Here is a 26,339-nt window from a genome sequence, read left to right as displayed (position 1 = left end):
CCAAGATCCAGTGGCAGCTGGTGAATTGTTTTAAGTGGAGGGTCAAATATTTTCCCCAGATAAGCCATAGCAACTGAGCGTAGCGAAGGAAACCAAACCCCCAGGATTTTGTTTTTTAAATGATAGGTTAAAATGATGCATTTTAGAGCACACTTTTTCCAATCAGTGCTGGGGGGCGCAGGGGACAGGCATTGTATTTTTTACTGGACATCTATGATAGATGTCCAATAATAAAATACTATTCCTCTCCCCTGGGCTTCACAGTGCCTCCTTAGGAGAACTGATTTTGCTAATGGGTAGGCGGATTGTGCAACAAAGGCATTTTTAAAACATCTTTTTTGTACAACCCTCCTCCCCTCGCCAAAATCAGCTCCACGGACCAACACAAACACACACATTGACACAGCAAGCACTCTATCATTCACACAAGCACCCATCATCATGCACTCACTCATAATACACGCATCCATACACATTTGAAAGAAAACAAAAAAACCTCTGCCGCGGTCCTGAAGTTTCCGCTCTAGCTCCTGCATCATGAACAGAAAACAGGAAGCAAGCGCTTGGACAGGGGCCCGAGCATGGGTACTGAAAAGCCCATCTCCAGCCTGCTCTGTCTGTATGTGTGAGGAGGGACAGGCGCGCCCCATCGCACATACAGACATGCAGTTCCCCAGCCTGCATTTCCAATGAGCTATGCAAGGCTGGGGAAGCATGGCTGTGGAACTGTGTTTCCCTTTGACAGTGCAGCCAGCCCAGTAGCGCTCTCTCAGCTAGAAAAAGCAGCTGATGGAGTGCTCAGTGTGTCACTGGGATGGCTCCTCTGCTCCTCCATAATGGGCTAAGGGGCCACTGGGTCGATGCCCCCTTACACATTATAAATGAGCCGCCCCTGCCCAGGGCTCCCTCTGCCCCGCTCCTCTCTATCCCACTCTGTGGGGGCCCACCACCCACTCCAAAAACAACCCCAGGGCTCACCCAAAAACAACCCAAAAGGCCCCCAACCCTTTCCACAAAACCCCAGGGTACCCCCCACCAGCCCCAAATATAACCCCAGCCCACCCCCGCACTCCACAAACAACCTCAGTGATGCCCCACCCACTCCAAAAATAACCCCAGGGCGCCTCTTCACCTCGTATAATCCCCATTCCGTTTTGTTACTGAAAATGGATTCAAACCCTGGAAGCACGCTCTCTGGAAAAGGATAGAGAGCACTCCCACTGACCCTAAGAATGGCCCGTCACACTGAGCATGTGCGGCACGGGCTATGGTAGGATGGGATATGCACAAACAGCGGTCATGGGGACGCACCCCACAGTTTGAAGACTACCGGGTTAGGGGAAAGGTACTCATTTTATGATGCTCTTCTCACACAACCAGAACATCTTCACTATTGTCGATCATGTCAACATCCCTTCCCAGGATCGGATCTTTCAGGTAACTGATCTTCTTGAAGAGGACTCAAGACAAGACATGTTATGTTATTAAAATTTGCTCCACTGAAATTTGCAGGGTCTCCGGATGCTCTGGCGGATTGGGAAGAAAGTGGGTGGGTTTGGCTAGTTTGGAGGAGAGGGAAAGGAAAGATTGAAGTGCTTGGTGTTGAGGTTGAAGACTGGAATTACCTCGAGCTCTGCATGCTTGTAAGCTTTCTAGGTGTGAAATGTAGAAGGTAACAAGGCCTTCTAGTCCAGAGAGGTGGCCTCATGATTAGAGTGTGGCCATGTATTGTGGCCAGGGTCTGAGTAGGTAAGTTGTAGTTGGAGGTATAGGTTTCTGATGTTCTGCGGAGAAGGTCTTTTTTAAAAGCTATTTGCTAGTTGCTAGTTTGTGTGTGGTGAGTAAGGTGGAGAGAAACAGAGTTAGTCAAATATTTGGGATGTTATTGGGGTTTCAAAGTGCTTTCAAATTACTGGTATTGCTTTTGGGTGCTTTATGGCGAGAGGCTTTAGTGGTGATGTCTTCTAGCCGTTGGTTTCCTGAATGCTACCCACTGTATTCTAGGTGGATGGTGGGGAGCAACAATCACATTCTCTTCGGTTATGTATGAGGGTGAAAGTTGAATTACTGAGAAGTGCTGCTTCTGCTGCTTGATGGGAATAGGTTAACTGTTCAGCATTAAAGAGCCATGGTTTTGGACTTTTCCTGAATTTCTGGTGGTCCTATAGGGTGCGAATTTCCCATGGCCGTGCATTTATGTGTTTAGTCGCTATATATGGGAAAAAGCGGTGACTCTCTCTACAAAATGTTCTTTTATCTAATAGCCAGAGATCTGTGTTCACGCCTGTTGAGTGAGAGTAGTAGGCTAGCTACAGTGTTTTGGATCTGTAGGAAGGTTTGTGATGTAGTCGAGCATACCAAGGTAAAGGCGGTTGTGCAGTCGATTCTTCAAAGAACCAAGGAGATGACAGCCAGCGCTCTGTAAGCAAATGAGGCAGGGCATAATCTGTTGGATAGAACGGAGATCGAGATCGTAGAAGCACCTTTTGGTCATTGCTTGGGGTGCCAGTGAGTCTGGTGACCACTAACATACCTAGGTTGGTTTCTGATCACTTGATATGGTTTAGGCCAGTTAGCCATTTCCAATGGCCATGGTAGAACTATTTCAGGTGCAGTGCGAGGTTGGACTATCATTTCCATGTTGTATGGTTGAGGTTTCAGGTGGTTGGCTGTCATCCAATCGCTTACTTGCGTGGGGCACTTGCTGAGGGCGGTGCTGAAGTTTCCATTGTTGGCCCTTTTGCATTTGATTTGTGTGTTATTCACATAATTGTAACACGTGAGCATATAGTATTTCATGATCTTCATTAAACGGGTCATATGGAGATGTAGAGTAGTAGTGAGAGGCTTCATCTCTGGGGAATCCCCACCAAGTAACAGGTCACTGGTTTGTTCTGAAAAGGGGGAGCCCATTCTGTCTGTTAGGAACAATCTCATCCATATGGAGTTATTGAGTTCAGTTTCTTCAGCCATTCCAATTGGTTCACTATGGGTAACAGTGTCGAAGTTCGTTGAAATGTCTGAGAAAGTGCTATCTTCTGATATTTTTTTTTAAAATATATTTTTATTAGTTTTTCTACATTTTACAACATTTCCAACTTCCCCTTAACCCCCCCTCTCCCCACCACCCCCCTCCTACCCCCTGGGAATGTCAGCATTTTCGTATCTTCCTGTCCAAGGTATTTCGTTATCTTTTCTAAACATATCCAAAATCCTTATCTTGCGTGGGCACCATTTTTCCATGTAATCGCTTTGGAGATATTCCAGGGTTTCGCCCCAGTCCTCTCGAAATTTCTGGTGGGCCCCTTGTATGTTGTAGGTTAGTCTTTCCATTGCCACGTGGGTCCAAACCCTCCTAATCCAGTTTAAGGACAAGGGTGGATGATTCTGTTTCCATTTGTGGGATATTTCCAGGCATGAGACTATCAAAAGTGCCATAAAGTTCCGTTTTTGTTTCTTAGTGAATTGTTTGTCTTTGGGGCTCCACAGCCCGCACATCCATATCTCTTCGCCTATAGTTCCCATAGTCGGGTACATCGAGTTCATATGTGCCTTGCTCTCTCCCCAAAATTGCTGTATTTTTGGGCAGTCCCACCATATGTGTCTCCAAGTTCCTTCATTTCTACAACCCCTCCAGCAGATTTTTGTGGAATTCTGGAACATTTGATTAAGCCTTTCCGGCATATAGTGCCATCGCAAAAGGATTTTCATCCACATCTCTTGTTTGAATCGCTGTTGTCAGTTTTGGGATCATTTTCCATATATATTCCCAGTGTCCTTTGGGGATGGTGTTATTTAAAGTGCAGTCCCATCTTTCAATGTAGTTCCATTTCACTTCTTCTTCAGAGTTATTTATAAATGTGTAGGTGGTGGAGACAAATTTTTATCATGCCTGCGTTTGTCATAATGTAATTTTCAAATGGGGTTAACTCCCTTGACGCTGCTTCTTTGATTCTCGGCGTGTCCAACCAGTGGTATATTTGTTCGTACCTGTATTTGTCTGTGGTGCCGAGCTTTAACAGTGATGTGCCGTCGGCAAAAGATCTTATGGTTTGATCTTCGTGCATATCTGCGACCATATTACAACCCGCTTCTTCCCATTTCTGGAATGCCCCTTTCTCCAGCCCTGGTGGGAATTCAGGATTTCCAAAGAGGGAGATGAAGGAAGCCGGTTCCTTTGTTAGTGTACCTTTCTGTGTGGCTTTGTCCCATATCTCTAGTGCTGACCTCATGATTTCACTAATTTGGGCATTTGGGTGTCTGTATTTCTTTCCTATCCTGAGCATTTGTCTGGTGGGTGTTGTCGCTACCGCTCTGTCTTGGGCTGCCCATAATTTCTGTGAATCGACCGGATTCAATTCTTTCAGTACCCACAGCTGGGCTGCCTCGTAGTACTTCTTAAAGTGTCGGAGTGCGCATCCACCTTCACTTCTCGGGGCTGTGAGAACTGCTCTAGATACTCTCTGGGTTTTCCCTTGCCATATATAGGTCATATTCCCTTGCCATATATAGGTCATAGTCCCTTGCCATATATAGGTCATAGTCCCTTGCCATATATAGGTCGTATCTTCTGACATTTTAAAGCTATCCCAAATAGAAACTATTGCAGATTTTGTGCAGCTCATAGGTCTAAAGCAGACTTGTGAGCAATCTATTAAGTTATTAAACTCTACATGCCCCAAGATCGGACTGCATACACATCTCTCTAGAATTTCGTCTGTTTACGGTATATTTGAGAGAGGACGAAAGTTGGATTGGACTTTTGGGTCTCCAGCAGTATTTTTCAAGTGGTTTGATGTAGGCAGTGTTGAAAGCTTTGGAACAACTCCTGTGTCGAGGGAGCAGTTCATTCATTTGAGAAGAAAACTGGTCTTGCCTTGCTAAGGATTAACTGAAGGTTAATCGGCAATCCAGCCTTTTTGCTAAGGTTCACCCATTCTTTTTTTTTTTTAAGTCTGGTCCAGACATTGGCTTAAAGCTGTTCATTGGTGGGTTTGCACGCTGAATGTCATTGCCCAGGTTGTGAATGTTGCTTCCAATTCCATTCCTTATTGCAGCACTGAATAGCTTTCCATATGTTTAGTAGTTTGTTTTTCGGATACAAGTGGAACAATGGAAACGCGTGACGCGAGTTGAGAAGTGGTTGGAAAAAACACTCCTACAGCCAAGCAGTTCTAAAGCAAAAAGCACTTCTGGTGGATGGAACATATTCTTCTCTAATGGGCACCTTTGTGTTTCAAGCACAGTCCATGAATAATGGTTCCTTTGCACCAGAATGATTTGATAAGGTGCAGCCTAAATGTTGTAAGACGTTGCACGTTGACTAAAAATCCTGGTGAGCTATCTGAAAGAAATTTGCTTTGACAAGTCAGAGTTGCAAGTGTGGGCAGGTGATATTTTTGTGTTTGAGATACGTTACAAAGCATTTGGAGAAAACCTTTTGCACAGATGACTTAACATCCTATAGATTAAACAAACATATCTAGCAGCCACCTGGGACCATAGAGCCTCACCACCAAACAGAAGCACCACAACAACATTTCTCACAGAGCTCCACACATGCCTTCCCTCTGACCTCTTTCAAAGCAACAGCCAGCTTCAAGGCTGGGAGTTCTATAACTGGCCTCCTACTCAAATATCTGGCACTAGGCATCTTATCAAATGGTGTCTCCACTGAGGGCAAAAAAGCAAAGGGCAGACATTGATTGGACATTTATGGGCCCGTACAGTCTTATGCCCTCTCCCATCTGCACCAAACACTGAGCTCCAAGCCCGCTCCCGCACTAAAAAACACTACACTGAGAGACTTGGAATACCACAAGCCGAAGCATGAGCAAATTTGTTACTGTTGGTCATTACTGCATTATTTCACTAATTGTGGCAGACCACCTTTGCTGCCTCCTAGCAAGCCACTGGCCAATGTACCTGGCTCAATGACCTTTCATTTTGGTCGCTAGTGGCCCAGCATGGTCGTAAATTACCATGGTCCAGTGTTAACTATTTTGGTGATGGTTACCCAAGTAAAATTGCATTTCATTAGTTGGTGGTCAGGCGTTATTTAAACTGGTAACCCCATATTCCAGCTACTAGCAGCATGTTTGCCTTGCCACTCAGGCCTTATACGTCTCTTCCATCCCATAACATCAGAGTGCATACCTTGTTGGGTGTCTTGACCCACGTTCAAGTTATTATGCTGCCACATTTGGTGCGGTGGGCTTAGAAAATCCAAGATGGCCGAAAAGCCCACAATTGTGCCAGAATCCAGGAAAACGGCACAGTTTTGCGCACACCAAAATGGTCGCCTGACCTGCCACCCACCAGTGCGAGCGTGATGGGCCAGAAGCGCCATGAGTGAAACGTGGTGCTAAAGGAAAAACAGCAGTGCCTGTTAGCTCAAAAAAGCGCTTTGAAATCACCTTTGTTTCTCTGAAATGCAAGCTAAAAATGCCTATCTCACTGAACACCAGCAGACATTTGGCAGAATGTAGTCTTGTGTGCATACAAAATCTGGAAAGATGAAGAGCCTAAAGCAATGTTTATAACAAAACTGGCTGAGCTGTGGATGTCAGCAGCTTAACTGAAATTGGATTTAAAATCACTAAAATCAAAATGTTTAAAATAAATGAGTGACCTACTTTTGAGTGTCACATAGGTTGCAACTGTTTAAAGGTCATAGTTTTGAACTTAGAATCAGCGTTCTAGCTGCAGGTGTAAAAATTGTAAGTTTGATTTGAATGAAGAAAACTGGGAACAAAAGTGACATTTAGCTGAAGCCTGGCTTGAAGAGATTGAATTCTGCCCGGCAACTACCCCCGACAGGAGTTGAAACTTGCCCAAGCAACTGCATTTGCAGGCCTGGCTGCCTTCTGTTGTTCCCACCAAAAGGAGATTACACCTCTCTGATTGAATCAGGGGAGGAGCACCTGGGAGCAGGGAAACAGAACAATGAGCTTTCCTTGGCTCAGGCAAATGTTAAATTAGGGAGGGGGGGGTCGTAAATGGCTTCCTCTTGGAAGAAACTGGGAGGAGCAGTACCTCTGTGAGCAACCTGAGTTGGAGGAAGCGGACAAACCAGAAATTCCACCATGCGCTTTGGGAAACCACACCACTCTGGGCCAGAGCATAATTTTAAAAAGATGGATAATTCATAGTACGGACTTGTCAAAATTATATAATTAATATCATTATTCTTGTGATTTTTCTGTGCACATTTTAAGAGGTGTTAGGACTCTGTGGTATGTTCTGGGGGGTATTAGCGGAAAATAAGGTATTACTCTGAATGTCTGCATGTTAAAAATCTGACACTATCATCTGATGCCCATATTCCTTGTGCATGTTTGTGTAAATTCTGGAAAAGTTTAGAGGTTGTGTTCTTGATGAAAATGGCAGAATTCTGTCATAAGTGGACACAACATCTTACAGGGATCGGATGGTTTGGTGCGACAGAAAATATGTTAACTGGACATATAATATCAGAAAAATGGTACATAGATAAATATGTATTTGGATCAAAAATAGATTTGTGTGCAAATTGACAAGGGGAGTGTTCTTTCTGTATGCCATAAAATTGATGCCTGATTACGCTCCATTCCTTCCCCCAATCAAGGGAGAGAGGAGAGCTTGGCCAATGATAAGTTGTGAGGGGCAGGCTTAGTTATGCCCACGCACACATCCATTTTCAAAACACATAAAGAGAGACTGCTTTGGACAGGCAGGACACTCACTTTCCATTTTCTTGCGAAGCATTTTGCCGGACGACTTCAAGATCCAGACCTCAACTCCAGATAAATCCAGAACCAAGCCAGAACTTAAAGCAGAGAGGCCTAACCCAAACAGCTGAACTCTTCTCAGCGGCCCTCAGCATCCAGCAAACCTAACCAAACTATTGAACAGCCGGGCAAGTTGTTTGATTCTGGCCTAGAACCCTGTGCCAGTACCCAGAAAGCAGTGCTGTATCCAGAATCCACTTGATCCAGACCGGCAGAACCAGAGACCCAGACCAGACCGTAGTGCCGCTAGCAGACCCAGACCAGATCACTGTGAGCAGAACCGGTACTAAAGACCTCCGTGGCGAGAGAACCGCAGCCAACCTGACCAGATCTTGACGGCCTATTTCAAATTTATAGTGTGAGTACTCAGCTAGAACTGTGCCAGAACCAATCTCTTAGTCTAAAATAATCTGATTCAAACCATTTTAACCTGTCCAGAACTGCATCATAGAATCGTTTGTCCCTTCTCCAATTTTAAACCTGTAAAAGTGTCATTTTGCCATTTTGAATCATTATTTAATTCATGAAAAACTACTTTCACAAAATCGTACGTATCTTTGGAACCGCTAGGAACGAGATTTAATTTTCATTTTAAAGCTAAGAATCTAAGCTTTCCAACAAGCCCTAAACCAACTTTCTACTCCTTAAAGTTTTTCCGTAATCGCGCTCGACGCATTCTGAAAAATTGCCGCAAATTCTAATTTCGCTCAATTTCGTTTTCTGTCAAAATAGCTGCTTTGGCTTGCATTGCTGAAATTCGTTTTCAACCTGAAAATCCCTTATTAATCATTGTTAGGTGGACCTGAACTAATTCAAAGTAGCTGTCACCTACCCTGAATCTCCTATCAGGAATTAAAATCCTTTTTGCATATTTTTCCATTCCTTGCAAATCACATTTAAAGTATTTTACCTGTGTTTTAAAATCATCCCTGTGATCTAGGCTTGCCAGGGGGGAACTGAACTACATTTGATTGTATTCCTGAGAACTGTGTGCTATCCTTTCCATCTTTTTATATTGCATAAGGGGGGTGGGGGGTGAATTGTCAAAAGGGGAAAGGTGATTACATTGTCTTTTGTTGAAATCATATCAAGGTTATTCCTGTGTTGCATTCTTTTACACCATTGCATTTCCTTGAATCCATAAAAGCATTCTCAGCTACCTTATCCCCTCGATACCAACTCCTAAGTAATTAAATAAGCGTACTATTGTAATATTATCCATTGTTGATCACTGTCATCTTCTTAAGTGTGATATCAAATAAATTATAAAAGTGTGATATATATATTGTTTAATTTTTCCAATAAATCTTTTAAATTGCAAAACAAACCTACTTCTTGGCTCAGTGAGGTCAGGGGGATTCAAAGAGAAGGGTGTTATATAAGGGTTTATCATCCAGAGTATAACTTGTCATAAAAATATATAAATAAGGGCTTCCCTTGGGCGTCCCAGACGAGGCACTGACTTAGTGGGATTGCTGAATTGAAGTCACTTCACAACCTCTTTCATCCCTTCTTCTCATTCTCTCAATTTGTCTACGTCCCCTTCCCCTTGAAGATTCCCCTTATCTCTTTCCACTCCCCCCCCTCCCACCCTGCCTCCTATCATGCCCATGCCTGTAGTCCCACCCAGAAATGGCTTCTGGGCCAACCAATGCATCCCAACAGCAATTCCCCTCGCATCCCCAATAGCACTCCTTCTCACTACTCCCATGCTTGGGGGCTCAGCAACGCCTACGCCATCTGCAAAAAAGTAATACAAGTCTCCTTACTCACTGATAATTTCAAACCTAACTCTGCTAGTGGTCAAGGGCGTAACTAACCTGGATCAGCCCTCGTGAAACAGATACCCCTGCTGCCATTCACACTGACTGTCCTTCTGTGTACACCTCTTGTACATCAATCCAGCAGTGGGGTTGGCATAATGATTAACCATGAGACTCCCTCTGCCACCATTCCACTCTTTCTACCAGTTTCATTTTAAGTTGCTGCGTACAACTTCCACATACGCCCTCACTATACTGTAGGCCCCCATGCCATTAACTCCTTCTGCAAGCTTCCCCTTCTCCATGACTCTTTTCCCACTGAAGCCCCTGTGCTCCTCAGGGTGGACTCAATCCTGCCCAATATTTCCTCCATCATAAAACTGGACTCCCTCCTCTCCTACCACTTCCACAAACTACCCACCTGACACTGTTCTCTTCACTTAGCACATCTAATCTCATCATCAGTCCCTCCCCATCTAACCAATATTTCCTTCACTTCAGTAAAGCCACTGCTCTTCCGCCAGACTGCGCTCTTAACTCAACAAACAAATTTAAACTAGCTGGTGCCTCTGTCTGGTGTGAGGGGTCAGAAATGAGAGACGGACACAAGTTTGTTGTATTATTAAGTAAATACATTTTATTCAACAGCAAATGGGTTGGAAAAATGCCTCTAACCCTATTCTAAATAGGAACTTCCTTACCTAGAAAGTAAAACTAAGGATCTGTCGTTGTCAGTAACTGAAAACCCATCCTTGTGTCCAAAGCAACCTATCCTGACCCTCACAAACAACAAAAGGGTGCAATGAAATGTCATCCACATGATGTTAGAAAAAGTGTTCAAACCCAAAAGTGTAAGAATGACTAAGACAAATGTTTTCCAAGGTAAGGACCCTTGGGTCCAGAAGGTGGTTACCTTCCCCTAGAATATTACACAGGATGGCAAAATGTTTCTTTAGCCAACAGTTCCTCGCAATCTTCAATGGACTCACAAAGTTCTTGTTTAACTAAAATATTTTGTTCAAGAAAAGAGTTCTGTTAAAGGGTTACTGTAAAGGTTCTTGTAGCTTGGTAGATTATCTGATATACGCCCCTGCCAGGAATCTTTACATAATTTTACACTGCCTGCTGTACTCGCCTGCCAGGAATCTTTGTGCCATTTGCACTGCCTAGTTCCTTGATATATCGCAATAGCATGTACTATGTAGTGTTTGGTATACCCATCTGTGGTAATAATTTACTTAAATGTACTTGCTCAAACTTCTGCTCCCCCCGGCATCTCATGCATCTGTATTTGATTTCTTTTATACTTTGTCTTTTCTGCATTCAACTATTCTTATTTAACTTAGCCTTTATACTTTGCCTTGGCGGCATTCGAACAAACTTGTCTGTATATTTCTGCATTGGAAATCTTGTACCATTCAATCACTCGTTAGCCGGGTTGTTGGAATGCCCTGTGTTCCCCAGCTGCTTTGGGAAGACTCACTGGTCTTTTCCAGCATCTTCAACATTGCTTGCGCATCTGCGTTATGGCTTTTCTGGTCTTTCAGTTGAGAGGGTGCGGGCACTCCCCCAGCATGGCTTCGTGATCACACACCAGCTCTCCTTCTCGGCCTGGGATGAAGTCTGCTGCCTCGTCAAGCAACTGTACCTCCAGGAGCATATGCACTGCTCCCAATGTCTCCATGGCCCTTTTTGCTCACACGCAGCATCTCTCTCACCTGTCCCAATGGCCTTCTCTACTTGGCAATCTCTCTGTGTGCCTCGCACTTCGTAGCCCTAGCGTGGATTGCAATGTCACCTTCTACACTGCTTGCTGCACCTCTCTTCTCCACATTGTGGTTGCCGTTTATAATTGGCCCGCTCACTGGAGGGTTGGAAAAACTATTCTGCATGTTGTATTTTGAGTTCCTGTCACTTTGCACAAACTCCCCTGTCCTCCTCCTCATCTTAGTATCTGAGTGGTTATGGGAGTTCACGTCCATAACGTTCTTTAGACTATGACGTTCCGCTTATCTCAATGTCCTCCCTAGATCTCCTGCATTGAAAAGGCTTTCACTGACTTTAACTAAGATCTCAGATCTCACTTTGGAATCCATTTGAAGCCTCACTCACTAGACACCTGCACCCAATCCTTGAGCACCTCCAAGACCCATTTTCTTAAAAGGGAACATGAAACGCTACGTTGGCCAATAAAGGAGACCTAACCCTCATTATGGCCCTGAACTCAGCTAAATCTTACTTCATCAATGCAATTATTACTCCTTGCTCACACCACCACAATTTCTCCTCCACACGGAAAGCCATGTTTGCTCCTCCTTGGGCCTTGAGTAATTTCCTTTACAATCTCTGCAAAGTACTTTTCCTAGTACTACTCGACAAAGATCTCTAAAATTCAAGACACCCTCCCCACTCCCCTCTCCTTGCTTCTTTCTTCCTCCCCAATTTAAGCCATTCCCGATGAAACCCCCCCCCCCCAAACCTCCAAAGACTTCTACAGAACTGGATCACATACCAAGAAAAGCTAACATCTTGCGCCCGTTGGCGCATCAGCTATGCAAAAGGTCCAGGGAAATGACACCACTTACCTGCTTCCATTTCTCTTTCCGCTTTAATATCTAATTTTCCGTGTGGTCTTTCCTGCCTTCAAGGTAGCTGTTTTACCAATCCACATACATAACTCGGCTGACAAATACCCTGCCAACTCTAGTCCTCCATCTCTCAACTTTCACATTTGAAAAAGTGTTGAAAGGCTCATTAACAGGATCTCCACCTACTTTGACAATGTAATCTATGCCCCTCTCCAGTTGGGATTCCAGGGCCACACTACAGAAACAAACCTTACCCTGGTTTCCAGTTATTTAACCTCTGCAAACCATCAGAAACGCCCCCCTATAGTTATCCTTCTAGACCGCTCTGCTGCCTTCAATACTATGGAACACCCCTCTGTCTTTTGAACCATTGTCAATCTTGAACTTCAGGATACCCCCCCTTGACAGGATAACCTTTTTTATTTGGAACACTGCTACCTCTGACACTGCCCACTCCCTGATGCGGTTGCCTCAAAGCTCTGTCCTTGACCCGCTACCTCTTCCCTTGGACAACTTATCTCGCTATTGGTTTCTCATATAAGTTCTATGTAGACAACCATCAAATCTCCTTCCCTTCTTTCACCCCTGTTCTCTCTGCACCCATCTCTCATAGATGTGTCCCCATCAACAGCACTGCAGTTTCAGTCACAGTGATGATTTCATTAAATAACCTTTTTAAAAGCATTAAGATAGTCATCATAACATGCTCAAAGTTAAAGATTTACCTTCACCACTTCCTGGCTTAAGACGCCACCAACAACTGCACATACTGGAGCCATTTCTGAAAAGCAGTAGCTAAAGAAAAAAAGAAAATTAAAACTTGAACAATCCAAAGTGAATGTTTCGCATACAAGTGTGTGACTAAGCTGAACAATGTCAGTAGTTTGTCAGATTGTTGCAGACTAATTAGCATACATGAATGTTGTACTTAACATATAATACTAGCTCGCCATCATGAAGGTCTTTATCATATTGTAGCAATGGGATAATCTCAGAGGTCAAGAGGGTTACCAGACATTTGGTCGAAAAAAATTGGTCGACCAGACAAATGGTCGAACCAATTTGGTCGAAAACCAAATGGTCGAATTGTTTTTTATTTTTTTGGGGGGGTCCCCCCCAACCCCCTTTTTTTCTCTAAAAACCCCTTTTTTTACAAAACGAAAACCCGAAAAATAAATATATAAATAAATAAAAAATTCGACCATTTGGTTTTCGACCAAATTGCGTCGACCAAATTGCAGTCGACCAGTTTTCAGTCGACCAAATGACTGGACACCGTCAAGAGGCATCACAAAACCAAGGAAAAGAAATACAATGTTAACTTTGACATTTTTAAAAAATCTTCAGTGGACAATTTGTTGTGGTGCTCCATTAAGGGTGTAAGAACATACACTGTGCTAGCTCTCCCGGCTTGGTTCCATTTCGAGCTCAATGAAGGAGATGGTCAACTCATAACCAAAGGGGAGGATGGCAGGTTACTTATGAATAGGAGGAGGACATACTTGTTGGGGAACTACATGTATAGTTAAATAATTGTACATATCCAGAAGGGGGGGATCATCATTTATAACTACTATTGCTTGTGGACTTAAGGCTGCCAATGAAACTTAATGAACATGGTTAATAAATTATGGCATTATTTAGTGTTTTGTTAAGGGACGAGTAGGACTAAATGCATATAGTAACTATGGAAAAAACTACACGTAAGAATGTTACACTGGTAAACAGGGACTAGTATTGGACAACTGAAGGTGGGGTTTTCTCCGAGTTTCCAACACCTCGAAGGACAAATGTCCAAATCATAAAGTTCTTAACCTATTCACAAGAGTCCTTATCCCTCCAGGGTAATCGTATTCTACACAAAACAATGTCTAAATCTTAAGTCCTTAGCCTCCCTGGCTACCCGTTATAAGCATTAAACAAACCAACATCTAACACAATGTTCCAAGAAGTGGTCAACCAAAGAGTTCACAAATTCGACTCAAATATCCAACCCTAGTCTTGGAGAACAAAACAGAAATTATGTCCTGTGAAGGTTTTTCCAGGGTTCACACGTGGTCTGGACCCTCCTTTGATCTTCCTTCTTTCGTCAGGCCTCTCTAGACTTTTCAGGCTTCAGGGTTTTCAGTTTGCTCTTCTCAAGTTTCACTGATCCTGTGGTTTCCTCACTTTGGACATGGTTTCCCACAGTGTTTCTGAACATGATGGGTTCTTCCTTAACCCCTGAGACTTCAGACTATCAGATAGCTCTCTATCAGACCTTTTGTTTCTCAGCATTGACATTCGGTTTCTCCTAGACCTGGTGTGTCTTAGCAAAAATGTTAATTTGGTTCCCCTCCCCTCTTATTCAGGGTCCTTTTCAGGAAGACAACAACAAATTACCCTGCCAAGTGTCTCTCTCGGGGAGGTATTTATGAGGTCCTTCACCTTTAGACAGAATTACTGTTGTACAACTGGCAAAACGTGTGCTCTCTTCCCAGATAGTGGTTTTCTATGTGTATACAGGGACCAATTAGAAGCATTTCAACTTCCACCCAAATGTCTGTCCCTTCCCCATCTCTACATTAAACCTGCTTGTTTTCTAGTCCCTTAGTATCCTAAGCCTTGGGATTGCCCAGGGCTGATACAGTTTAATTTTGAGGCTCTGAAATTGTAGTTTGTGTTTCCCCAAACATTTTTGAAATCCATCTAAAGGAGTTTCTCCATATCGATTAATCAGGTGATTACACTCACCCGTTTGTTCCACATCTTTACATGCAACTCTTAACGTTAAAGCCATCTCAGAATCCATGCGTTGCATGATGAGGTGTTTGCAAAATGACCCTCAGTCTCTTGCAGCTGGTCTGCCCAACCATGGGGTTTGATGACTGTTAATATCACTGCTTTGGTGAGTTCGGGAACCTCTGTTCTCATATTGCGTGGACTTTGCGCTTTGTTTTACGAAAGCTAGGCAGTCTAGCAGGGCATGGTGAGTAGTTGGTCCAGCAAGATTTTACAGTGGGAAATGTGTGATACATTCTGAACCAAGGAGCGTCACCATTCTCATACAACTGTGACAGCTTTGAACTGAAGTTTTATCATCCCTGGTTGCATGCATCAGAGTGGGTTTGAGGAAGTGATTTGCAAAATCTTTGAGGATGTAATACTGTGGGAGGAGAATGGCTGAACCAATCCAGTCCTTAGCAGATCTCGCCCCTCACATACCTTTGACACCGTTGATTTTGACATTCTTACTGCAAGATTAACCACAGTGGCACGGATGTCTCAGGACTGATTGAAATGGTTTCTTCCTTTTTGTTGGATCGTACTGAGCGGGTTAAAATAGGACCCTGCTACTCTAATTCTTTGCCAGTTAGATGTGGTGCACCCGAAGGGTCCTCCCACCCCCCGCCCCACTGTAGTTCAATATCTACATCCGACATCCATTGAATCTTTTCTCCCAGTTTGACCAGAGTGATCACGCTTATGCTGATGACACTCAAATCTATGTTAAGATTTTTTTTAAAACATGGAAGCCACTGATCAAGTGTTTGCTTGTGCATGTAAGATTAAAAACTGTATGCTAGAGAATAAGCTCCAATTAAACCCTTCTAAAACTGAGGTTGTCTTCGGATCTAAGAAACAACTCACAAACATGTATTCTTGTGTTCCATGTCCAATGCTTTTTGATGTTCCAACTGTCTTTGCCACCAACATAAAAAAAAACCTTGGCTGTGCCTGGCAGGCGAACCTGAACTGTAATCTTCAAATTATCGAGATTGTATTTATTTCCAACTTCGATTGCTGAAGCCTCTTCTGACTGCTGTTTGTATGGGTCTTGGTTAACTCAAAATTAGATTACTGCAGTGCCCCTCTTATGGGTATTCCAACCAATTAAATGCAACGCCTTCAAGTTGCCCAGAATGCAGCTATTCGGCTTCTAGTCCCAACTGGCTTCTTGTACAGCAGAGGATCCTTTTTAAAACCCTCAGTCTGGTTTTCAAATGTCCTCATGGACTGGCCCCTCAGTATCTCAGCTAAAATGTCGATTTACCAACCAAACTGTATACTTTGGTCTGTGGGTCGAAATCTTTCAATGATCCCATCAGCCAAATGTTTCCATCGTGACGAAAGATGCTTTTCCATCTTTGGCCCACGAGCCTGGAACACACTACCAGCTGACCTACATGAAATCAATTATTTGCCACAGTTTAGGAAAAGGTTAAAACCTGATCTCTTTCAATAATTAGCTACTGATTCATTGCTCAGCTCCTGTCCGCCGATACCAACATCTGCACCCTGATGCAGTTTCTGCCCGGTCCCTTTGGGATATAGTCAATATAAATTAACAATAAACCAAATGTTGCATTATCTATTGTCCTGCGATGTAGGCAATGAGTACCATTCAGAAAGATGGTGCATGGCACACAATGACATACTGTGCTGTGGGAAAGCTTCCATTAGCTTGCACATGGCTTCATAAACACTCGTCTTGAAAACTGGGGGTCGAACCGGCCCGCCAGTGACCTTTCTTTTTAGATTACATTGAATTTTGTATCAGAAAAATGTACTACTGTAAATGTCTTCCATGAATCAAATATTGATCCATGAGTCGCAGTGATCCTACAGCTGGGTTTCAACATTGTGTCCCACTTTCCATGAAGAATTGGGTAAAAACACATTAAAATCTTTTTTTTGTATTGTAGCACATGGAAAAAACAATAGATGCAAGTCACCAACAGTGCACAGGAGCATTTTCCAACACATTTACATGATGCCTTTACCCAGAATGTATTCCAGTATAAAAATGTTCATGCAGGTTACACCAATATATGCCAGTATTAGATATTACTCCTGTTGGCTTGGTGAGTGAAAATGCAATGCCACATTAAGGAAACCTGTCCAGACTGGCTGCATTCCTTGCCTGTTTTCTTTTTCGCAGCATTTTCTGCAGTACATTTTTGCCCGGAAACAAACATTGAAAAATATGGGGTGGGGTTGGAAGGGTAAGGGCATATAAGGGGTATGGTGGGGTAGGAAAAGGGTATAACTAATAGGGCAGTGTGGGCTGGGAACCCCAAATAAAAAATATAAACTTTCAATTCATTTTTTCGGCAAAGATTTTCAGCAAAGAAAATGGGTGATGAATGAACATAGAACCGCTGCATCAATGTATGCCAGTCCAGCCAAATAAGAACACATGTATGCGCTTACCCTGGATAGCCAGTAGAAAATGCCAGACCACAGTAAGACTACATTGCAAGACTGGTGTCATCACTGCAGGTATGTTTAGCCACATAACACTTTGCACGTTTGCTTTACCAATGATGCTCTAAACAAATTCCATGCCACAGTAAGAACGTATACCCAGTCTGGCTGAACCAATGTAGGTCAGTTTAGCCATCTAATAACTTATGTTTGCTTTCTTTACACTTGATGCCCAGACAAAATGACATGCCGCAAGAGCCCATGACCAGACTGGTAAATATAGGCCAGACTAGCTACATAATAACACTAATCTTGTTCGTCATTCCTTGATGCCCAGAAAAAAAATGACATGCTGCCAGTAGCCCAAAAATTTGAGACCCACTCCCTCTTCAAACATGCTCATGCAGCACACACACTCTTATTCACACGCATTCATACAGCATTATGCAACTCACACATGCACGCACAAAAACAAACGCATTCGGACAAATTCATACATGTACACTCCGACATCCCCCCCTTGCATGCATGCATACAAACACATGAACACGTCACACCAGACTTCGTTCATTCTGTCGGCCTCTCATTATTGGGTTTTAAGTATTTTGTGGAGCCCAAAGAGCTCTGCATTTAACATTTAAAAAAAATACGTAGTGAGAGACGCACCCGCTTGACAGAAAAACAGTGCTTTGAACAAATAAAGCACCCGGGTGGGCTGTGCTGTCTGGCACTGTGCTACTGCTTTGAAATGCGAGAAATGTACGGAACATGTAGATCGCTCATACACCACGAGAAGATCCCTAATAAAGGAGCAGCCACTGGTAGCATGCATGCTGAGTGACTGTAGCTGGCACGTGATGTGATATGTTCAGAGCTGCCTGTAAATCATTAACACCCCTTTTCAATTGCCTCTGAAAATGTGCTAAAAAATGCAATGTTGTGGGACGGGCTCCCTCACTTTATTCAGTCACTGACTCACATTTGGAAGCAAGGGTGAGCAGACCTATCAGGACCGCTTTAATCTTGCAATTGAAACAACCCCACACACCTTGGAAGGCCATGTGCTTCAGACAAAAAGCGTAATAGCTTTTAAATGGTTATTTAGGGTTTCAGCTTACCTGCTGCCTTTCTATGTTCTGCACTGGAGGCCGATAAACCCATCATATTATAATCTGTAGCCACTTACCCCTTCCATCTCTAGGAATTTGCCACAAAATGAAGACTCAAGGTGGGGGCGATAGTATGTGCATATACCCTAACTAAATGCTCTGTCACTTAAAATGTGATAAGATTTATTTTATTATTTTATATAGCGCCTTCATCCAAGGCGCTATACAGTTAACAACAAGAAACACATCAAACATGGAACAGTAGAAGCAAAACAGTATACATGAATCAAGTCTTAAAATCGGCATTTAGAACAATTTGCAAGAAGGGAGGGGAGGGGAGGTAAGGAGAAAAGGGAAGGAGAGAAAAAATGACTGAAGTGAGCGATGAAAGAGGAGATCATAAGAGACAGGAAAGAAAGATAAGGAGGACAGGGAGAGGTAATAAAGGGAGGGAATGGAACGAGGGAAGGTATCAGGGAGGGGAATGAAGAAGAAGTTCTTTCAATGAGGAGCGGACGGAGGAATAGGAGGGGGAAGAGCGGATAGAGAGGTAGGGAATGCCAGTTTAAGGGGCCAGGAGCGGAAACGAGAAGAGGCACATGGTGGTGGGGGGGCAGAAAGTAAGAAGAGATTAGCAGAACAAAGGGAGCGAGAGGGGGTGTAGAATGAGAGGAGAGAAGATAGGTAAGGAGGGGCGAGATTATGAAGAGATTTAAAGACAAGACAAAGGAAGTGAAACTTAAGTTGGGAGTGGAAAGGAAGCCATCCTAGGTAAGAAAGTGAGTTGGAGATAGAGTCATGGGGAGAGAGTAGACAGAGTACGGATGGCAGAGTGATAGAGATTTGAAGGAGGCCAGATGGGAAGCTCGCAGAAAAGAGAAGAACAATAGAAAAGGCGAGAAAAGATGAGGGAGGAAATTAAAAGTTTGGTAGCATGGAAGGTGAGAGAGGGACGGACTTTACAGATGTTAAAGAGATGATAGTGACATGCCCGAGAAGTGAGGGAGATATGATGAGAGAAGGAGAGGGAAGAGAAAGTAAATACCTAGATTATGAGCATGGTTGGAAATTCAAAGATTAGAAGGGGGAAAATGGATGGAAGGAGGGGGAGATGGGGAGGGTAGGGAGTTAGAAGGAAAGAACATGACTTCAGTTTTGTCAGTGTTGAGAGAGATAATGAGATGGCATCCAGTCTTTAATAGCAGTAAAACAGGAAGAGAGTTTGAGATGTAAGTCAGAGGTGAAGGAGGAAAAGGCGAGGAACAGTTGGGTGTCATCGGCATAGAAATGGTGGGAAATACGGAAGGAGAAGATGATAGGGGCAAGGAGTGAGGTGTAAAGAGAATACGAATTGTCCAAGGACAGAGCCTTGGGAGACGCTGTATTTGAGATTGAAGTTACAGGTTTGTCCTCCCCAAGAGACAGCGAAAGAGCGGTGGGAGAGGTAAGAGGAGCGCCAGTTAAGAACAGAGCCTTTGAATCTAAGGGAGGAAAGAGCGTTGAGGAGTAAGGGGTGATCAAGAGTGTTGAAGGCAGCAGAGAGGTCCAGGAGGATTGAGGAATGCTTAGAATAGCAAGCGGTAAAGAGGTAAGGACATAGGTAAGAGCGGACTCAGTGGAGTGTTTGGGGCGGAAGCCAGATTGAGAGGGGGGGGAAGGAGAGAGTGGGTAGTGACAAAAGTTGAAATTTGAGAATAAGCTAAGCGTTCGAGTACTTTAGAGAGAAAAGGTAGAAGTGAGATTGGACGAACGTTGGAGGCGAGAAGAGGATCAGCAGAAGGCTTTTTTAGTATAGGGATGATAGTGGCATGCTTGAAAGCAGAAGGGAAGGTGGCCGTGGATAAACAAGTGTTGAAGAAGGAGGTAAGGTAGGAAATGAGGGGGGGGGGGGTTAGATCTAGGGAATAAGAAGGGTTGGAATGGGGTCAGAAGGGGCGGCAGTAGGATGGGATTTAGTTAAAAGATAAAACACTGAGCACTACAGAAGTGCAATAATATCGCCTTGTAGGCCGAGGGTGGGGTTGTTGACCACTCCCAAGGTCTATAAGGCTATTAGCACATGGTGGTAGTAGCAATACATGTTTTGGAATTTTTATGCTGAAGTAAAAAATAAATGGTGCTATAAGACTGAGCAAAGTAAACAGACAAACCAGGGTAAGTGCCTACTAATATTTCTATACATCCATCACCAATCTCCTTTCCATTTGTTTATTAAATACACAATCATTGGTCAAACATGCGTTTGAAATCACTGACCACATAGGCACTCTGAAACCTGATGTGTTAGCACTTTCTGAAACATGGCTATCAGATTCTACTCAGAAAGCAGTAAATAACGCTGTCAATTTTCAAGGCAGATCGTGAAGATCATCAGGGGTGTAGCAATTGTGGTGAAAAAACACCTTAATTGTCATGACCAGAAACTGCATCGTTTGGATGGCTCTGAATACCTCATGATCAAAATAAAAATGTACCACTATATCTTTCTTGTCTTAAGTATACTTTGTAAATCCCTCTCCCCTGATCCATTCCATCCTTTGAAGAACACTATTGAATAACATTACTAAAATGAATTCACCAGTTATTGTCATGGGTGACTTTGATCTATGGGCTGAAGACCCAATAGATGCATCTGCCTTAGAAGCGATTGGCTATACCCAGCAGGTTAAGGCACCAATTCATCAAGGAGGCCATACCGTGGACTGGTTATTGGTGCATAATGGTGAAACTCTTGCGACCAGCACCTTCGGCTGAACGATTATATAACCAAGCCCCCCATTAAAACTTGATACCAATGCCAGGTCTATAACTACCTGCACAAACACTTAAAATAGTATGTGACTATCTTCTCTGCCTTGGTGTCAACTAAACTGGTTGATATGAACTTATATGATAGACATGCTGGAGCTTTTCAGCCACTTATCATCCGCCATTAATGGCGCTATCAATACTTTGGTCCCAGAAAAAACAAAGACGATCAAAGCTGAAACTATTAACAAAACTTGGTTCTGTGATAAGACTGTAGAAGACAAATTAAAGAACATACTAGCGAGAATGGAGAAAGAACCCATGTCAGACTACCATGGAAAAATATAAAAAATCTGTTCAAGAGTATAAGAACGTTATAATTGAGTCTAAAAAGAACTTTTATAATGCTTGTATTGATAACGCTAAATCTAGTTCAAAAGAGCCATTTAAAATTCTTAAAGACTTTGAAAATCGCACATCCCATTTCCCGCCTATTTCAAGGGACTCCGACTGGTGCCAACAGCGTCTCAGGGATTCCATTGTGGTGGCAGAGCTGGGCAGATATCTTGCACAATACCCTGTCATGCCGAGAAACAATCTCACCTTCGGCACTTGTCTGGGTGCATCCAGATAAGTTATGGTCTGTACTTTCGCGGGGTCCGGCCTCATCCCTTCAGTCTTGGCACTAAGCACCAAAAGGAGACAAAAGCACAAGCAAGAACATCTCCTACTCACTAACCTTTTGCTTACTAATAAAGCTCTTAAGAGCAACTCCAAAACTGATACCAGCGCTGCATGCTCTCTCATCCATCTCAATGCACCTACAGTCAACAATGGTACCCGACCCTCACAATGAACATGGAGTGGTAAACGGGGTGTCATTAGTGAATAATGTATCTGACAATTTACAAGGCCTTTGGCCGATGGGCGCCCATATTTTGTCAGCCCAGCAAATAGCCAAGTTGAAGCTGTCAGGTGAAGTAATGGTAGAGGGTATTGATAGGGGGCTGCGTGTCCCCAAAACACCAGAAAACTGGTTGCTTTTTAAAGGAACAGATGTTGCGGGACCTTGTGGTATGCTCAAACTAGGATGAATTTCAGTCCTGGATGGCTTCGGTTGGGCTAGACTTGTGCATCAGCTCGTCATCTTCGTCTAACCGGTCAAAGTCTAAACATACTGAACTTAAAGTATTGGATAAATCCTTGCAAACCCTCCTTATTCAGAATGGCTCTCATCAGCGATGTCAAACAGACCCTATGGAGCCTTCCTTCATAGTTTTGCCCTTGCAGGCGAAGGTAACGCCTCTGGCTCCTTGCCCAGTGGGTGAAGTCCCTTTGGGGGGTACCTTGATTCTTACTAAGCCTGTTACTATACTGGCTCCCCCACTCCCGAAGGAAATTAAAAAATAAATAAATCAAGGATGGCAAATGTTATGGATCCTAGCTTAAGGAACTTTGTACTGGATTCTAGAAATGTTATCACCAATGTTGCCAAGCCGAGACAATTCAAATCAAGGGAATCACTCAAGAATAACATTCTTGCTTGGCTTAATTTAAAACTTGGTCCCAATTGTGTTAGAACTCAGGACTTGAGAGTTCTCCACAGAGTACCGATGGACAATTGGTGCTCGACGGACAATCTACGGACAATACCTACTGTACAGTAGTGGGATGTGGTTCCAGTAGCTTACCATTGATTTTGAACAGAAATACAAACATACATCTTACGTCTTTACCCTCTAAACTAAGAATTGTTTTGAAATGACCTGGTTCATGTATTGTTTGTCTTTTTATTATAGTTCTTATAATAGCTCCAATTTTTTATTTTTTGTTCTGATGTTTCCCTTTAAATGTTCTCGATTTGTAGATTTTGTGCCCAGTTTCTGGATTGTATTTGCTTGTTTGTTGGTGCCCTCATGCCTCAGGGTCAATGGTGCGTGGTATAAATAAATAAAAAAATCTGAAAAGATAGGTCCATAGAATCGCAGTTTCCTCTTGTCGATGTTGCACTAAAGTTCAGTGTGAGTCCTGCTGCTGGAAGAGCCTCACATACAGCTATCAGTGCAGTCTTGTGTTCTTCTTGGGAGGTGTCATAAACTAAGATGCCGTCACTGTAGTTAACAGCCATCTTGATTGGCAGTAGTACCTGTCTAATGGCCTCCTGAAAAATCTTAGCTGCCGAGGAGATACCAAAAATAAGGCATGCATATATGAATGAATTATCATGCGTGGCAAACGTTGTGAGGGTGTAGTTCTAGCTGGTGATGGGCCTGATTTAAACAGAGTTTCGAGAACCTCATAGCTCTGTTCAGTTGCACAATCATGTCCTATTTTTGGAATAGGGTGGCGTTCACATTGAATCACTGTGTTGGCCATCCTGACGACAATGCACAACCTAATCTGCCCCCCCTTCCTTAGGAACCACCACCAACAGTGAAATCCATGGTGTCGGTTCTGTTGCCTTCTCGATGATACCCCTCTGCAGCAGTTGCTTTAGCTCTTGAGACACTGCCCGTTGCAAGTGAAATCCCACCCTCTGCAGGTGTTGGGGTCCTGGGCGGATCATTTCATCGATATGTATTCTTATGACTGAGTCTCTCCATTTCCCTACTCCCGTAAAAAGGGTTGGAAATGTCTGTTCCTTTGACATGGGGGTGTGGGTCATTCTTGCTACCACGCCCATTATTTGTATTGGTTCTGCACTGCATCTCACAGTTTCAGCTTCCAAACAGTGGATCTCTGAGTCCCAGCTCTATGGCAGTTCTGCAGCTGAGAAGACAACTCCCTCTTGTCGGGCTCCTGAGTACATGGATGCAGTGGTAGAGCGTCCTTGGTGCGTAAGCGTACACTGGAATTGCCCTATGGATGGTAATGGTGAGCATGTTCCCCACTGGAAAATCCTAGCTGTAGATTTCGATAACATCTGTCAGTCCCCGATCTAAAGAAATTCTTGCTCCTCCATGATGTCGACCGTGGCCCCTGTAGTAATAAGCAAGCAGTGGGTGGCTATCCCCATGCCAATGGCCACTTTCGGGACCTCCTCAGATCCTAGGTCACCCTGCATTAGGTTGATGCACTGATCCGCGTAGTCCAGATACATCTCGTGATATTTTCCTCGAATTTTGGGTATGTCTCCTGTTCATTCGCGTAAGGTTTGTGCTTCTTCATAGGTCTCTATTCCGTAGTCCAGTACCTGTTCCGTTGCCCTGATGACTCTCCATGGCATCTGTATGTCTTGTTCGGACGTCCTCCACATGGTGTGTTGTGTGGATCTGATCGGTGGCCTCCACATGGCAGTGGGCGGGTTTCTCGTTACTGGAAATGGTATGCCCTCTTGACATACATTGTGAAAATGTCCTCCTTCCCTGCCATATTTAGAGCACACCTGGTTGATCGCTGGGCATGTGGAAACGCAAACCCGCACCTGAAACAAATCCTCTGTGGTCAAGTCAGTGTCCTGGGTTGCTAGTATGGGAAACAGATGGACGCACTCAGTGTTGGGTCTCGTTGTGGGCTGTCTATCCTGTTCCCTGGATGACATGAAAGCAACCACTGTCTCCGCTTTCCCAGTCTTTTTTTTGTTTCTATGGCCGCCGCTTGTACATCGACACGTTCAAGTACTCTAGCTATTTCAATAGTGACCTCATAAACGGACAATGGTCTCTTCAGTAGCGGTTTCCTTAAGGCGGTGAGATGCATTCTTCAATCTCACGCAGACCAATGGCCTCGTCATCAGAAAAGGGTGCAAACTGACAATGCACTAGCTTCTGTCCCGAGTCTCGTGATTAATTCATCAACAGATTCATGAGGCAGTTGTGAACAATGGTTGAAGACTTACCTCTCGTAGTCTCTGTTGGGCAGTATGATACATTTTTTGTTGAGAGCTTCTATGAGGGTGTCATACGATGTTCTTTTCCATTCCGGGATTCTTTTTATAATGCCTTTGATCTCTTTACCCGGCAAATTCATGAAAATGTCAGATATGTCTGGTGATCTTTCTTCCCCCATGGCACTTATGAAAGCATTAAAGTCTTGCACCCATTCCGCCAATTGGGGTCCTTTGTCGTGTTGAAGCTGTAATGGAAAAGGTGCCGGCTCCTGGAGAAGGGAGAAATGTCGCCCCGGGGCTCGCACCTTGAAATGCTGGTGGGTCCGCCGCCTGCTCTTCCTTCCTTGTGCTGTAGTGCTGTGTTGTGGGCCTGCCATGCTCTGCGGGTTAACGGGCGCTGTGCAGCCTCAGGACTTGGAGGTAGCCCTCACTGCACCCTTCTTTCATACAGGTGGCTCAGCTGCATGGAAAAGTTATCCAATTGCCTTTCTTGTAATTTGCCTGCACCTCCTACAGCGTTATTAATAAAGATTTGTTAATTTTTCAGTTTGTTCACCAAATGTTCACCATAATTTCCTCAAACACTGATTTTTTTTCCCCTTCATTTTTGTACCAGGCCTGCTGCGATTGCCGTGACCAGCAGATGGCGCTACAGAGCGTACCGTGTCGGGAACTAGCACTGACTCGTGCAGAGGACGTGGGGCATGGTCTGCAGAGACGCCTGAATGCGTTTTGGAAATGGTAGATTTTCCAGAATGGAACAGACTCGCTGGTGCTGCGGAGAGCAAGCGCTGGGTGGCATGTGGGGATACGCCTAAAGTGCCTGGAGGTTAGATTGAGCCGCAGACTGCGAGCTCAGCTGATTATTCTGGGCAAAAGGGAGCTCTGTCGAAAACCGTACCGGGAAATTGAGATGAGCTGCAAACTGCGTGCCCAGCAGAGGAGTGCTGGAGTGAGCTGTCGACTGCAGGCTCGGTGCACACAACGAGATTCGTATCACTTGTCGCTAGTTGTTGGGCTTACTGACCGTTACAAAGAAGACAGGTCTTGCCTCCTCAAATCTTAATTCCTAACTAACGCCCCCTTCCCTTTCCCTCTTGCAATGGTCCTTTGCCTAAAGGACCAGTTGTACACAAACACTGCTATTATCGATCGTCATTCCTTCACGCATACTCTATTCACAAAAATATGAGAAAGTTCCTGTGTTGTACAGTTTTGATTTGAGACGATCTGCTAGTCCTGGCTTTTTGACTCGCGTCACTGTGCTCTTATGAACAAGGGAAGTTTAATTGCCCCTTTATAAATGATGGGCCGCAAGTAGCAGATTAGTAGGGTGATCTGGGTCT

The 26,339-nt window shown here is 43.9% G+C and overlaps 1 protein-coding gene across 1 annotated transcript in view; it reads right to left on the bottom strand.

Annotated features, from left to right (window-relative positions):
- The window catches only part of SAE1 (SUMO1 activating enzyme subunit 1), a 1,106,078-nt gene that overhangs the window by 29,824 nt on the left and 1,049,915 nt on the right, over positions 1-26,339 (bottom strand). The window contains exon 8 of the mRNA XM_069644537.1: positions 12,846-12,915. Within this exon, the coding sequence (XP_069500638.1) occupies positions 12,846-12,915 (70 nt within the window). The remainder of the gene's footprint in view (positions 1-12,845; positions 12,916-26,339) is intronic.

Source organism: Ambystoma mexicanum, chromosome 2p (assembly GCF_040938575.1).
Source record: "Ambystoma mexicanum isolate Mex_15411 chromosome 2p, UKY_AmexF1_1, whole genome shotgun sequence".
NCBI classification, from domain to species: domain Eukaryota; kingdom Metazoa; phylum Chordata; class Amphibia; order Caudata; family Ambystomatidae; genus Ambystoma; species Ambystoma mexicanum.
The sequence above is the reverse complement of the archived record's forward strand: the minus strand, read 5'-3'. Positions and strand labels throughout refer to the sequence as shown.